Below are 13,624 nucleotides of genomic sequence, written 5' to 3'. Positions count from 1 at the left end.
TGGTCTCTTTCATTCTCTCTACCACCAGGCCTCCTTGTCTCTATCTAAAAAAAAAAAAAAGTAATGAATCTTTCTAAACAGATGAATAAGCAATTTCAAACTGGAAGACTCCAAATTCAGTTTATAACAATGTGTTTATATAGTCACCAGAATGAGAAAATGCAATTTTGTTCTTATTTAATAGCTAGGGAAAATCGGTGTGTGCTATCAGCATCAGTTTCCCTACCAATGAATGAAAATGGATCTATGTATATAATCTGTTCCTTAAAAGATAAAAATAAGCTCTATAAATTCTGTTTAACTTGACATAGTTTCCTTTGGACTTTACTAGGGAAGGGGATCTGATCGTGCTCTTAAGAAAGATTGTGTGAAATATTTCTTTCTCCTTCTATTGCCAGGGATTAGCATACAATCCTCTTCATAATTCCGATCCGATTGTAAGGAAGTGGCCACATAGTAACCCATTTTCAGATTCATACCCAAAGAAGAGCTCTAATTTATCTTTTGGTGAAAACTTACTCTAAGCTCTGAATTTCATGCATTATTATTTGTTTTTTAATTTTATATAAAGAAGCAGAGAAATGGAGTGAAACAGAGCACAGCTTCTTTTAATATGGTGAGGACCACGATTTAACTGCGGTTGCTCACAAAGCACAGAAACACAGTATCCAAGTGAGCTATTTTTCCAGTGCCAGGTTTAATATAAAACATAACTTGGTCCCTTTGCTCTAGAGAACAAAGCTTCACTCTGGGTTATACTAGACAAATACAAAGAATGAAAGGGGCCCTTTGGCCAGAGCTAACAAAGTGGCAGAAACACTAATTCTCATAAAAAAGAAATTATCTCTCAAAGTAGTAATACAGAGTAACCACTAGCATATAGGGACCTTATTAAAGATAAAAATTCAAGAGAATTGTTTATGAACTCATGTGAAGTAAGTGCCCTGGAAAACTCATATTTGAGGAGACTGAATTTTTGGCAAGCTAGTTAAGCTAACCATTCAAATACGGGTTTAATACTTGCTCTGCACAAGCTACAGGAGAGATAAGAGTGCATTTAGAGGTATTAAAAGGTTATGAATACAAATATAAGATAACTATATACTTCCAATCACAGGAAAGCTACGTAACATAGAGACACATCACTAGTCAATGGTGGATTCAGAATTAAAAAATTCATGAATAACAATTTGAGTAGGGTTGGAAACTGAAAGGTTTGAGTTCTTGATTTAGTACTATTAGATGTGTTTGAATCATTGAACAGTCTGAACTTTACCTTGCCATCAGCATATATGTAAGAAGAGCAAGAGATATGGTTCAAATTAAGGTCAAAGACACAACTGGAACACATGGAAAAATAGTATAGTTGACCTGAACACCAAAATTAAATTCATTCAACTTAAAATTAATAGAACACGATTTGAAAATAAGAGCTATAAACTAGCTATAGAATGTATGCATAATGATGAAGGTATAATAAACAATCTATGTTATGTAAAATCCAACCAAAACTACAGCGAAAGTAATCCTAACATTGAATTTAAATAAAGATATACTGTCCTCACTTGCAGAGGGAAAGCTTCATGAAGCAGGTCTGCAGGTGTCTCTCTGACTCTATCCCTCTCTAACTCCACCTCCTTTCATAATTTCTCTCTGTCTCTATTCAACAATAAATAAATTTATATATAACAGAAAGATACACTATTCATTACAGAAAATAGCTTGGCATTTTTCTAAATTGTTAAATGTTGAGTAATTGAGCATATGACCAATTAGTTTATTTGTAATTATCAAGAAATTTAAACTGTTTATATAGGAATGCTTATCTATGGACACTCATAACATAAAACCAAGAAGTAGAAATAACCTCATGTGTGAACTGTGGATTACAAAATGTGGTACAGTAATACCAGGAAATACTATGTATGTGACAATAAAAAAGGAAAGGAGCACTGATACATGCTATAACATGGAGGACCCTCAAAAATATTATGGTGAGAGAATTCAGTCCTAAAGACCATATGTTGTACATTTCCATTTGCGCGAGATATTGAGAACAGATAAATCTACAGAAACAAATTATATTAGTACATTAGTTGTCCTGGTCTAGCAGTATGGAGTGAGGACTATTGAATGGTAGTTAATTGATAAAAAGCTTCCAGGGGCCAGGCAGTGGTGCCCCATATAAGCACACATATTAATGAACTAAAGGACCTGTATTCTAGCCCCAGATCCCCACCTGCAGGGGGTCCACTTCATAAGTGAAAGACTTGTATACTGAAAATTATGAGTCACTACTCAAAGAAATTGAAAAAGACACAAAGAAGTGGAAAGATATTCCATGTTCATGGGTTGGAAGGATTAACATCATCAAAATGAATATATTACCCAGAGCCATCTACAAATTTAATGCTATCCCCATCAAGATCCCAAGCACAGTTTTTAGGAGAATAGAAAAAATGCTACAAATGTTTATCTGGAACCAGAAAAGACCTAGAATTTCCAAAACAATCTTGAGAAAAAAGAACAGAACCGGAGGCATCACACTCCCAGATCTCAAACTGTATTATAGGGCCATTATCATCAAAACTTCTTGGTACTGGAACATGAACAGACACACTGACCAGTGGAATAGAATTGAGAGCCCAGAAATGAGGCCCCACATGTATGGACATTCTAATCTTTGACAAAGGGGCCCAGACTATTACATGGGGAAAGCAGAGTCTCTTCAACAAATGGTGTTGGAAACAATGGGTTGAAACATGCAGAAGAATGAAACTGAATCACTGTATTTCACCAAATACAAAAGTAAATTCCAAGTGGATCAAGGACTTGGATGTTAGACCACAAACTATCAGATACTTAGAGGAAAATATTGGCAGAACTTTTTTCCACATAAATTTTAGAGACATCTTCAATGAAACGAATCCAATTACAAGGAAGACTAAGGCAAGTATAAACCTATGGGACTACATCAAATTAAAAAGCTTCTTCACAGCAAAAGAAACCACTACCCAAACCAAGAGACCCCTCACAGAATGGGAGAAGATCTTTACATGCCATACATCAGATAAGAGTTTAATAACCAACATATATAAAGAGCTTGCCAGACTCAACAACAAGACAACAAATAACCTCATCCAAAAATGGGGGGAAGACTTGCACAGAATATTCACCACAGAAGAGATCCAAAAGGCCGAGAAACACATGAAAAAATGCTCCAAGTCTCTGATTGTCAGAGAAATGCAAATCAAGACAACAATGAGATATCACTTCACTCCTGTGAGAATGTCATACATCAGAAAAGGTAACAGCAGCAAATGCTGGAGAGGGGGTGGGGTCAAAGGAACCCTCCTGCACTGCTGGTGGGAATGTCAATTGGTCCAACCTCTGTGGAGAACAGTCTGGAGAACTCTCAGAAGGCTAGAAATGGACCTACCCTATGACCCTGCAATTCCCCTCCTGGGGATATATCCTAAGGAACCCAACACATCCATCCAAAAAGATCTGTGTACACATATGTTCTTGGCAGCACAATTTGTAATAGCCAAAGCCTGGAAGCAACCCAGGTGTCCAACAACAGATGAGTGGCTGAGCAAGCTGTGCTATATATACACAACGGAATACTACTCAGCTGTAAAAAATGGTGACTTCACCGTTTTCAGCTGATCTTGGATGGACCTTGAAAAAATCATGTTGAGTGAAATAAGTCAGAAACAGAAGGATGAATATGGGATGATCTCACTCTCAGGCCGAAGTTGAAAATCAAGATTAGAAAAGAAAACACAAGTTGAACCTGAAATGGAATTGGAGTATTACACCAAAGTAAAAGACTCTGGGGTGGGTGGGTGGTTGGGGAGAATACAGGTCCATGAAAGATGATGAATGACATAGTGGGGGTTGTATTGTTAAATGGGAATCTGGGGAATGTTATGCATGTACAAACTATTGTATTTACTGTTGAATGTAAAGCATTAATTCCCCAATAAAGAAATAAATTATTTAAAAAATAAATAAATAAAATTAAAAAAAAAAAAACAACCGTTCAGGGGCCAGAAAAAAAAAAGCATTAACCTGAGAGTAAAGTAGACATTTTAGTAAAAAGGCAAGCATTCAAAGTAAAAGGTGATTTAAGACACTTTTAATTTTGTAAGAGAACATCTCTTGGTCCCTTTTAAATAAGAATTAGAAAGCATACTTAGAGGCTCTATAGTGGAATTGACCAGTCAACGCCCATGTTCAGCGGGGAAGCAATTACAGAAGCCAGACCTTCCACCCTCTGCAACCCACAATGACCCTGGATCCATACTCCCAGAGAGATAGAGAATGGGAAGGCTATCAGGGGAGGGGGTGGGAGGTGGAGATCGGGTTATGGGAATTGTGTGGAATTGTACCCCTCTTATTCTATGGTTTTGTTAATGACTCCTTTCTTAAATAAATAAAAATAAATAAGCATACTTATTTTTAATCTCTGCTCTGTATTTACTTTTTTGCTGCAAAATTAATGTATTACAGTAATTCAAACATCATCAAGCACATTGCATAGAGACTAAGTTAAAGAAAGTGCTTTTTAAAGGTCTTCCACTAAATGTATGCAAGAATTAATGCAAGCAAATGGCAGTGGAGTGTAGTTATAAGATACTGCAGAATACAGAAGAATAGGATGGCCTTGGATTGCAGAACATAGAAGAATAGGATGGCCTTGGACTCTGATAAAACACAATACACACAAGTGCACTAATTTTTAAGTTTATTCAGACACAGTAGGAGTCAATAACAATACCAACTATGTTATTCCCACTGAATAGTCCTGCTTTGTTTAATCTCCATAGGTGAAATTACTAAACCCATGAAAACAAGACAACCAATTCATCTTTGAAGTCTCTCCACAATATATGTAATAAAATTTGGTTGGTGTGACAATGTGTCTGTGACAGTTGATAAGTTGGTAACTGCAGTGTGAAAGCTATTTCATTTATTATCTTTAAGGAACTACTGGATCGTTAAATTAAATTTTATTCCTGTAGGCTGCATCAGAAACATAGAAACCAGGTGTCTTAAGTTCCCATATCTGCATTTGAGTCAATGGTTTCCTAATGTGGACTCACAAAGCTGAACTCATGGATTATTTCATCTAATAATTACAGTTGGTAATTACTATGGTGATACAGAAATAATTTAACAGGTCATCAACTAAACAGTTGCTTTTGGCCTTTAAACTAAGGAATTTTCTTCATGAGTTGAGCAGACTTTTTTCAGGAAGATGTGATAAATAATTAAAATAAATTATGACTACAGAAGATGACTTATTAATCTCTCTAGCCCTCCCTCCAGACATAGGAGTGGTAATTACTAATACCCATGAGGATAATCAGCCTGGCAAACATGCTAAATATAAATTGAACAGGTATGCTTTTCATCTCTAATGTAATTTCTTAAAAATATTTAAAACTATATTCTATTTTCACTTAAATGCTTAGTAGGTATAAATATGAATGTAAGAAGAGATTACTATTTACATATAAATTTAATAAATTGAATTACTTCCTATCTTGATGACTCTTCAGGCAAAAAGTTTAGCCAACACCCATATTTCCCTATCTGTGAAATGGTGAATATTAGAGGGTAATTGGAGAATACACACACACACACACACACACACACACACACACGCACGCACATACACACACACACAATTATCAACAAAACGGGCAGCAAGTTCAGATTTAAAAGTGAATCCAAATAATAAATTAGAATTCTTATCTTTATCTTTCTGACTTAGCTCACTAAACATAATTCCTTCTAGTTCTGTCCAAGATGGGTCAGATTAGGTGGGCTCATTGTTCTTAATAGCTGCATAGTATTCCATTGTGTATATGTACCACAGCTTTCTCAGCCACTCATCTGCTGTTGGGCACCTGGGCTCCTTCCACGTGTTAGCTATTATGAATTGTGCTGCTATGAACATAGATGTACACACATCTTTTTGGTTGGGCATTATGGAATCATTGAGGTATATCCCCAGGAGAGGAATTACTGGGTCAGAGTATGGGATGTCCCCACTCATCAACAGAAGTTGAGAAAGAAGAACAGAAAGGGAAACTAAACACAGGATCTGATTAAATGGAGAGCAGGGCACCAATGTAAAAACCCTGTGGTGAAGGGGAGGGTGGCACACAGTCTTTTGGTGGTGGGGGTGCTGTTTATGTACAATCCTATTAAAGTGTAAACATACAAACCACTATTTAATTAATATGAGAGGCGAAAAAACTGATGATATGTCTAGAACTTCTTAAAACACAGACTGAGTCTTTTTAATACATAGGCTGTCTTTGATATGTTGTCTCTCCCAAAAGCCTAGACCAGGGAGAACAGAAGCAACTGGTAGCACAGCTATATACAAGATGCTGGGTATTATACCCCAAACCCTAGCAAAGGGACTTTCCAAAGTTAACCCTATCACCAAATAATGTGACGATAACAATAACTAGCCATTGTCTTCTTGAACCCTAAGACAACAGGAACCTCACATTTCCACTATAGAGCCTATATTTGCCCCAGTCCTGGAACTTTAGGGTGGGGCCCACTTTTCTGCATGCTGCTCTCAATTCAAATAAAACAATATTGCATCCGCGGATCACAACCTAATCAACGCAACGAGTGTCACCCCAGCATGCTTCACTTCAGACTGTGACCAGAGACTTCAGGTGTGGAATGACAACCCTTCAGCTTCATCACTCGAGTGAGACCTTTCCTTTCATAGTATTCTCTAATTCCATTCCAGGTGTTCCACTCCCCAATAAAGTCCCCAAATCTAGATATAGTCCAGGTCCCCTGAGATAGAGCACAGGTTCACCCGTGCACATAAACTAGGGGGAAAATATATACCTGAAAGCAGAAGTACACAATAGCATGCAGGGAATACCCCCAACACTTCATTGCACTATTCCAGTCTTTATATCCATGATTGTTCAACAATTTGTTTGGCTTTGTATGTTAACTCTCTTTTCAGCCACCAGGTTCCGGATGCCAGCAAGATGCTGACCAGACTTCCCTGGACAGATGACCCCATCAATGTGTACTGGAGCTCCACCTCCTCAGAGCCCCACCCTACTAGGGAAAGATAGAGGCAGACTGGGAGTATGGATCAACCAGTCAACGCCCATGTTCAGCGGGGAAGCAATTACAGAAGCCAGACCTTCCACCCTCTGCAACCCACAACGACCTTGGGTCCATGCTCCCAGAGAGACAGAGAATGGGAAGGCTATCAGGGGAGGGGGTGGGATGTGGAGATCAGGTTATGGGAATTGTGCGGAATTGTACCCCTCTTATTCTATGGTTTTGTCAATGTCTCCTTTCTTAAACAAAACAAAAAAATTAGAATTCTTTTGTCGCTGTTCTATTTTTTTGTGATCACTGGTTGTTATCACTATGAGGCAATATCCCCCGTATTGTATTATATGACTTTCCCACTGTGTACTAAACCCGGAGAGCAAATATTCAATACAAAAACAGTTACCTGCTTCCTTCCAAATAATATGTTTTACTGCATGGCTCCTCTTCACCATCACTGTGGAGGTTCATTGTTTTCACAAAGAAACTTACCTTCATGAGACTACAACATTATTACAAGTACTTCTCCAGCCTACATATAAACACATCAAATACTGAAGCTGGCTAACTCTCTCTCTCCCCCCACTGTCAATAAAAAATACAGTAGTATATTATTTTAAGTGTACAACTCTAACACAGTTCCTGAATATCGTTATACTTACTCATAACATCAAAAAGGTAAGCAGAATACAGAAATATAATTTCAGATGATAAATGGTTTATACATTCATAGAATGGTCCCTCTGCTTCTCTCTTTACAACTATCCTCTTCTTAGAGTCACTGTTAGTGGTCCTAGGGAACACCTAAACCCTTATAGCTGGGTTAGATAGCCATAAAAGGGTGTTTTCTAATACCATTTATTTACTTCCCATTTTACTTTTGGCTTATTCACATTTTCTTCCTATGATTATTAATTTTGAGCAATATGTAGTATTTGTATTTTATACTGTACATTCGTGTATGGTATAGTATTTGGAATATAAACTACTTACAATAGAGAGAAGAGAAATAAATGAGATGCTTTCTAAAACAGGTGAACAAATAGTTCTGCATGAAGATACATTAACTTGCTTGTTGCATTTGTGATTAACTTCCCCAACTTTGTGTCATGATAATGTTCAGCACTACAACTAAAGAATGTACAACCCTGGGTAGAAAACAGTTTAATTTTTAGTCAGGGAAGTAACCATAATTGTGAATTTGTAGACTAGCTGTGTCAGGTTAAAAATCTTCATGTTACCATGAACCTATTAAATTTTATATAAATAAAATATTCTCTATGAGGGAGCATGTAGCTTTAGAAACATTCAGGATTCTGGATTCACACTTAGTAACTTTTCTAATCTTTCTCAACTTTAGCTTTTCCACATAATGGGAACAGCAAAAAGCCTACTTCCAGAGTTACTATAATGTTTGGCAATGCACTCTTCAGCTTATAGTAGGCATCAAATCATGTATTATTTTTACAGGTTACAAAAAGTTTATTAGAATAAATAAATTTAGAAATAGTGACCAAAAGAAAGGGCAGACAGTAAAAAGTACTCATTTACCTCAAGAATGAGACAGAGGGTAACATGTCAGCAGAGAGAACCAATTTCCTCCAAATATTGTATTATTATATTATTATTTCCTATATCTTGGGGTACAAATTTACCCAAGGACTCTGTTTACCTTAATTGCTTTCTAAATTAGAAGTCTGCAGAGAAAATTATCTTTGAATTCTTCAAGTCTACTCTGACCTATTCCACTTGTCAGGCACATTTTTTACTCTAAGGCAAAAACAAGTTGACTCAATAAATATCAACTTAATTTGTCCTGCCTCTGCCCATTCTATAAAGCATAGCAACATTCTCACAAAAGCAAGGATAAAGAAGATATCTTTGTCATCTCTGAATTGTGAGGGGAAAAAAAAGAATTTCAAGTCTATAGGCATGTATGAGTACTGTGCGCTCACCGATCCTTAGGAAATTGTGTGTTTAAAAAGGAATGTGTTCTAAAAACTCTAAAGATAGTAAAATTAAACAACTACTAAGAGTTAGAAATGTGAGGGGTTCATAATTTAATTTTTTTTTTCCTCCAGGGTTATTGCTGGGCTCAGTGCCTGCACCATGAATTCACCGCTCCTGGAGGCCATTTTTTTCCCCCTTTTGTTGCCCTTGTTGTTGTAGCCTGGTTGTGTTATTATTATTGCCATTGTTGATGTCTTTCGTTGTTGGATAGGACAGAGAGAAATGGAGAGAGGAGAGGAAGACAAAGAGGGGGAGAGAAAGATAGACACCTGCAGAACTGCTTCACTGCCTGTGAAGCGAGTCCCCTGCAGGTGGGGAGGCAGGGGCTGCAACCTGGATCCTTAAGCTGGTCCCTGCGCTTTGCGCCACATGCGGTTAAGCCACTGCGCCACCGCCCGACCCCCCACAATTTAATTTTTATATCTAAATGAAAGAGAAAGACATAGGACATTTTAATAAAAACCAGCCACGAATGATGTCATGCTTTACTCCTTAAAATAAAGACCTCTTTATTCGAGGAACATTTTCAGATCAATTATTACTATTATGAATAATCATGATTTGACACTGTTCAGTAGCTATACAATTCAAGTTAGCATTCTATTTTAAGGTGTGCAGAAAATGCAGTTTTTTATGATGTGATATTTAAAGCACTGGTCTCCTCTTTGTATTCTTCAGTTCAATCTGTTTCCATAACAACCATTGATATATATTTTTAATTTGGTTTTCTTATAAAATTCAAAGCTCTTATAAAATTCAAAGCATAATATATTGTATTTCACTTCACTCGTTTGTATTTTATAGTTGCACTACTAAAAATCTAGCTCTAATCACTATTCCCTTTGGCAGTATTTCAGGGTTTTTAATTTCAATTGAAATAACTTATCAATGATCAAATATAATCTCAAGGAAGAAGAAAAGGAGATCTAACATGCTATCTAGTCTGACATTATTTGTTTTCAGAATTTGGACAGGTCATTGAACAATAATCTGGCCTACTTGAAACTAAAAGAAATAAAGGTGAGCCTGTCAAAAACAGTCAGTAGGATTAATAAGAAATTTAATATACTCAAAACTCCCTCTGTTCACTTCTTATTTGGTCTCTACATGAGGTTATACTGGGGGGGGGGGATTCTAGTTAATTTGCTGTAGGCAGAGAGATAATTTCCTTTAGCCTGGTAAACCAGAAGTAGAAGATGAGGCTGAGACGACTCAGGGAATTACCAATTGTTGAATTCAGTTTCTTAATAAACACACATTTATATTTATTGTTATATGATTAAATTTATACTCAAGGCAGAATTTTAATACAATAGAACATTTATTTATTTATTATTTTTTAACTTTAAAAATATATTTTATTTATTTATTTATTTATTTTGAGAGAGAGAGATGCAGAGGGAGAGAGGAACAGAGAGAAACACTGGAACACTGCTCAGCTCTGGCTTAAGCTGGTGTGGGGGACTGAACCTGGGACTTTGGAGCCTCAGGCATGAGAGTCTGTTTGCATAACCATTATGCTATCTCCCCCACCCAGAACATGTAGTTTTGTAATAATGATTTTTAATTTCCAAAACTTTCACTATGGTAATTTTTATTTCTTTATTTGTTTTAGTTATCGAAATCATCTCAGAATTGCTTGATCTTGAGGAGTAATTTTTGCATGTTTTAAGGAAATGGTAACAAGGAAATTAATGATTAAATTCATATACTTAATGTGACTCTGTAAAATAAAATCTTGCTCTCTCTCAGTTCAAGTTGTTTATATATACCATGAATTTATTAAGCTCCTATTATGTTAAAATATAAGAAATTTAGAATTGCATAGAATTGATCTTCCATTTTTATCTTATATCCTAGACTACAAAACCAGAAAATAATCATGACTCGGCATAGGAAGTGCATGAGTAAAAATATAGTTGGCTGTGATTTTTGTAGCAACTCTAACTGACATTGTTATGATAGATATGCCAACTTCTGGCTAAAGGGACAGGTCACTAAAGATGCAGGGAAAGACTTTTAGGAATATAATCTAGATCCATTAAGGAAATATGTGTGGACCTCATATTGATGTTTTATATTTATATATTAAGCATTATTTAAATATTACTAATTTATGAAGTAGATTATTATCTTTCAGTTTTATTATTGTATGTACACAAAGATGATTGGTCTGAATTTTTTTTTTAGTCACTGACAAAAAAAAAAAAAATTTTTAAATGCCTCTTTAAAGCCACTAACATAGTGAAAGACAAGACAATGTTCAAATTATATGAAAGAAAATATATATACTTTAAGCTACCTGCAAAAAAAGATTTTTAATTCACATCTATTAGTTGAACTAAATATACATAAACATTGCAATATAATATAAAACAAATACTATCATAAACAAAAAGGCTTACTTAGGAAGTCACCCCTCTCTATTTCTTTAGCATTCTAGTTGCATACAAGCCATTTTGAGGTAAAGTAAGTTTTCACTCACCAATGTGGAGGTTTGTGAGACATCAGTCAAGTCCCCTGAGACCTCTGGTGTTCGCGTGTTGTTTGGGATTCTGTGAGGGTTACGGGCTATCGCTTCACACCAGCCCAGCATTTTTCTCCTTCCTCTTAGCCCTTTTCAATTTCTGAAATTCTGAAAATAATTTACATTCCCTGAAACATGCCACTTATTTCAGTTGTCTGGCTTTTCTTTTTTTCATTTTGGAAAATGTGCAGATTAAAATTATATGTGCAATTTAGTGGAATACTGATAGTGACATTTAATTTTAACCTGGCATTATGAGGAGGGAAAGGAAAGAATATGCCGATTACTAAAAATATAGCAGTTCCACAAGAAAATGTAATCTGCAAACCTGTATTCAAAAGTTTGAACATCTTTTACAACTCAATTTGTGGTATATATATATATGTATATATATATATATATATATGTGTGTGTGTGTGTGTGTGTATACATACATACATATATATATATATATATATTTGCTGTGGAAATTTCTATGGACTGATTTTCAGTATTACTTTCAGGGATTAGTTTATAAGAAGATGCTTTCACCTTGAGAACTAAGCACAGATCCAGAGCATAAAAGCAAAATATTTCAGTGGCGATCTATAATACGGCATAGGAATCAGCTGAATGTCAAAGTTATAGAATAAATTGAACACATATATGTGATAAAAATCACTCATTCTGGCATGGTCATTATTATTTCTCTCATAAATTTTTGCCAACGAGAAGAGGCAAAATATTGTAGGAATGTTAAATTTCATATATTACATCCATCACTATTAAATCAATTCTAAAGCAACTATTTGGAAAATCTTTTGAAATCATGAGTAAAAATATTCCATGACTCTTTCTAGTTTCTCAGAATTTTTCATCTGGGGAATTTCTTTAAAGTTGCCTCTGAAAAACTGCATCAACAATGGCTTTTAATGTAATGGAGATAACATTGTTTATTTTATCATGTTTTACAGAACACTTTTCCACTCCACCACCCTCCGTAATTAGAAATAGTATATTGCAAGTCTTTAGTTAAATTCATTACACTGTCAATTAAATATCAAAAATAATGTGTAGTAATTATTTTGCACAGCATCCAAAGCAATTAGCAATCTGGCAGTTTATAACATTTCAGGGATTTAAAATAGCACATTTCACAGCAATAAGAAAAGTAACATAAAGAAAGATTGCATTAGCACATTGATGAGTTATTATTCTAAATGACAAAATACACAAGTTAGATGGGTCTGAACAATGTAAATATGAAAATGACGAAAAACCTTCATAAGAACTATACCTAAGATACTCAATGGAATAAATTTTGTCATACAACTGGTAATCTGATATGTGTGAGTCATTCATTTGAGGTACAGGAAAGTAGTAATGGGTGCTTGAAAACAATGGCTTGAAAGAGTCACAAATTATTAGTGCTGGCTCATTCAAATACATTGACATTTTATAGCTCTTATCTGTGTAATAGGAAATCTGCATATGCAACTAATTTGGACTCCACAGAAAATAAATATTTCCATACTCTCGGTGGGAAGTATCTCGGTTACTCATCATCTTTTAATTGCATTTCTTGAAGAGTGATAAAAGTAAATGAAAATGAGTATCTTTATTCAAAGGCAAGTAGTGAAATGATACATAATGGCCAAAACAGTTTAATCAAATATAAACAAATGCTCTGCTTGTAACTCATTTGCCATTTATTTTTTTAATGTTCACTCTATAATTAAGTACCATTTTAGTACTTATAATAAAACCTCAAATTCATACATTAATCAAAAGCAAAATAAAGTGGTCCAAGTAACTATGGTATCATCAGTACCCACTCTTGCATATGCTTTTGAGGATAGCCGAGTTCTTATTAAGTTTCTGAGATTTTAAATAAGACAGTTTAATTTCATTTACAACATGATTTCCTGGTGGTTATCATAGCTGTGTTCCTCCTTATTCAGTCAAAATTAACCCATATGTATTTATTGAGTTCTC

At 35.2% G+C, this 13,624-nt stretch overlaps 1 protein-coding gene across 1 annotated transcript in view; it reads right to left on the bottom strand.

The window, feature by feature from the left end:
• MARCHF1 (membrane associated ring-CH-type finger 1) overlaps positions 1–13,624 on the bottom strand; it is an 853,606-nt gene that overhangs the window by 321,078 nt on the left and 518,904 nt on the right. The window contains exon 7 of the mRNA XM_060178875.1: positions 11,609–11,758. Coding sequence (XP_060034858.1) covers positions 11,609–11,719 — 111 coding nt within the window. The 5' untranslated portion in view covers positions 11,720–11,758. The remainder of the gene's footprint in view (positions 1–11,608; positions 11,759–13,624) is intronic.

This window comes from Erinaceus europaeus, chromosome 19 (genome assembly GCF_950295315.1).
Source record: "Erinaceus europaeus chromosome 19, mEriEur2.1, whole genome shotgun sequence".
Classification (NCBI taxonomy): Eukaryota; Metazoa; Chordata; class Mammalia; order Eulipotyphla; family Erinaceidae; genus Erinaceus; species Erinaceus europaeus.
The sequence above is the reverse complement of the archived record's forward strand: the minus strand, read 5'-3'. Positions and strand labels throughout refer to the sequence as shown.